We start from the raw sequence: 2,082 nt of genomic DNA on the forward strand, positions 1-2,082 counted from the left end.
AGACCCATCTCCCGGTCCAGCTCCTCCCGACCTCCTTCCAGGACAAGGACTGCAAGGCAATGCCATGGGTGCCCCCTGCCTCTCCATCCAGGTGGCATGGAGAGGGCACTGCTGTGCATCCCCCCAACCACATCCTCAGCTGTCCTCAGGTCATCTACATGACGCAAAACCCCAAGGATGTCGTCGTCATCTCTTAGTATGACTTCTACCAGATGGCCCAGATGCACCCCAACCCTGGCACACTAGGCGAGTTCCTGGAGACTTTCATGGCTGACAAAGGTGCCCACCCCAAATTGCTGGTGAGGAGGGTGTCCCCCGCCACCCTGCTTTTCGGCTAACCCCTTGACCGCATCCTGCAATGGCCTATGGGTCCTGGTATGAGCACGTGTGGGGCTTGGGGTTTGGAAGGGGTGTCCCCGGGCTGTATTGCAGCCCTCATCCGTGGCTGCAAATATTTCGGGGGTGTCAGGATTTGCCCCGCTCACTTTTCTCGCCCCCAGGGATCTCCAGGGATGGGAAGAACCACTTCACCATGGCCCAGAACGAGCGCTTCGACCAGCACTACCGGGAGCACATGGTGGGCTCCAACCTCCGCTTCCAGATGGAGGCGTGAGGGGTTTATCCCCCTTCCCGGGGGGGCTCCGCTTCTCCCTGCTCCCCCAGCGGGGAGGGTGGGTCCGGACTGAGCATCCTTGCACCGATTCACTTTTCCCCCTGCAATAAATTGGGATAACCAGAGAGGTGAGCCATTGTCTGCGGGGAAGGGCGGTGGGGCTGAACCCCCCAAATCCCAGGCAGCAGCCGGGGGCACCCCCATGCTCAGTGGGTGGGAGGATGGGTGTGCGCAGTGGATTTTTAGCTGGTGGTGGTCGGGCGTCACTGGGGGTGGGCATCCTCCCAAAAACCACCACTGGCCCCTGACACCTTGGGCCGCCCCAGCCCCATCGTACCAAGGCATCTGGAGGGAGTAAAGGTCAGCGAAGAGTGGAAAAACCCCAAAGTGCCGGTGAACCTTCTGCCCCCGCAGCTCCTGCATGCACAGGAGCTTTCATGCCTCCGGGTTGTGGCAAGTTTCTCAACAGAGCAGGCGGGGGCGGGGCTCACCCCAGCCCAGGCTCTCTGGCCCAGCTGGAGCTCGTCAGCCTGTGGTTTGCTGAGGAAAGGCGAAGGGGAACACCTCCCTGCTGGGGTATCGCCGCGCTCGGCAACATCGCTGTCCTTGCCAGATCGGGAACCCACCCTGCAACCTCCGACCCAGCTGCCCCGAGCCTTTGCTCAGGGATGGCTGTAGCAAACCAGTCCCCGTCCCACTGGGGGCAAGGGTTTGCTTTGGATCCCCAAATTCCCCAGTTACGCTCCATTTCCAGCCTGTTCTTGAGTTTCCAAGATTGCAGTTTTTTGGCAAGGCAGTCTCGTCAGGTTGTTTCATGCCCAAAGAGATGCAAGCCGGATCCAACTCCTAAAAAGCAGCAGCGCTATGAGGGGAGCTCTCCCACAGGAATAAATCCTGTCCACGCATTTATTTAAATGTGGATGGAGATCTCTGTGCTTCCCCAGCTCCTGGCTTTGCCTGCGGGGTTTGGACACGCAGCCAATTTTGCTGGCATATGGACAGATGGATGGGCAGGGAGGGCATGTTCCTGCCTGCAAAACACCTGAACGCCTGAGACGGCGTGACCCACCTCACCGGGAACTAGGCCCTGGGGACAAATCAGGGACATTTTATCCAAAGTTGCAAACAGGCAAGCTGCTCCCCCTGCCCAGCTGCCATCTCTCCTGCCCTCCCTGCTCCCTCCTGGCTCACATTCACCTACGGGAAGCAGGTAAGGAGGAGCATTTCACCACCACCAGCACCTTTAAGCCCTTTTCCCTGAAGCACGGTATCGGCTGCACTCGTGCTTTCCAACCCTGCGAACTTTGGACCCGTATTTGGGTGCCTTGGGGGGGCATGACCAAAGCCTGACCATCACATTATGCTAGCGAGCCCCGCACTGGAGACATCCAGGGGGGTGACCCCCAGAATGGGACAGGGTGATGTTCAAAACCCCCGGGATGTGGGTTGGGATTTCCTCCCTGCATTTG

General features: G+C 59.3%; 1 protein-coding gene across 1 annotated transcript in view; it reads left to right on the forward strand.

Annotated features, from left to right (window-relative positions):
• The window catches only part of LOC104074567 (estrogen sulfotransferase-like), a 901-nt gene extending 288 nt beyond the window's left edge, over window positions 1-613 (forward strand). The window contains 4 exon segments of the mRNA XM_009574725.1: window positions 1-56; window positions 150-279; window positions 360-392; window positions 501-613. The exon segment at window positions 1-56 is cut by the window's left edge and continues 25 nt beyond it. Coding sequence (XP_009573020.1) covers window positions 1-56; window positions 150-279; window positions 360-392; window positions 501-613 — 332 coding nt within the window.
• The last annotated feature ends 1,469 nt before the right edge of the window (window positions 614-2,082 follow it).

The sequence above is a fragment of the Fulmarus glacialis genome, unplaced genomic scaffold (genome assembly GCF_000690835.1).
Source record: "Fulmarus glacialis isolate BGI_N327 unplaced genomic scaffold, ASM69083v1 scaffold15113, whole genome shotgun sequence".
Lineage (NCBI taxonomy): Eukaryota > Metazoa > Chordata > Aves > Procellariiformes > Procellariidae > Fulmarus > Fulmarus glacialis.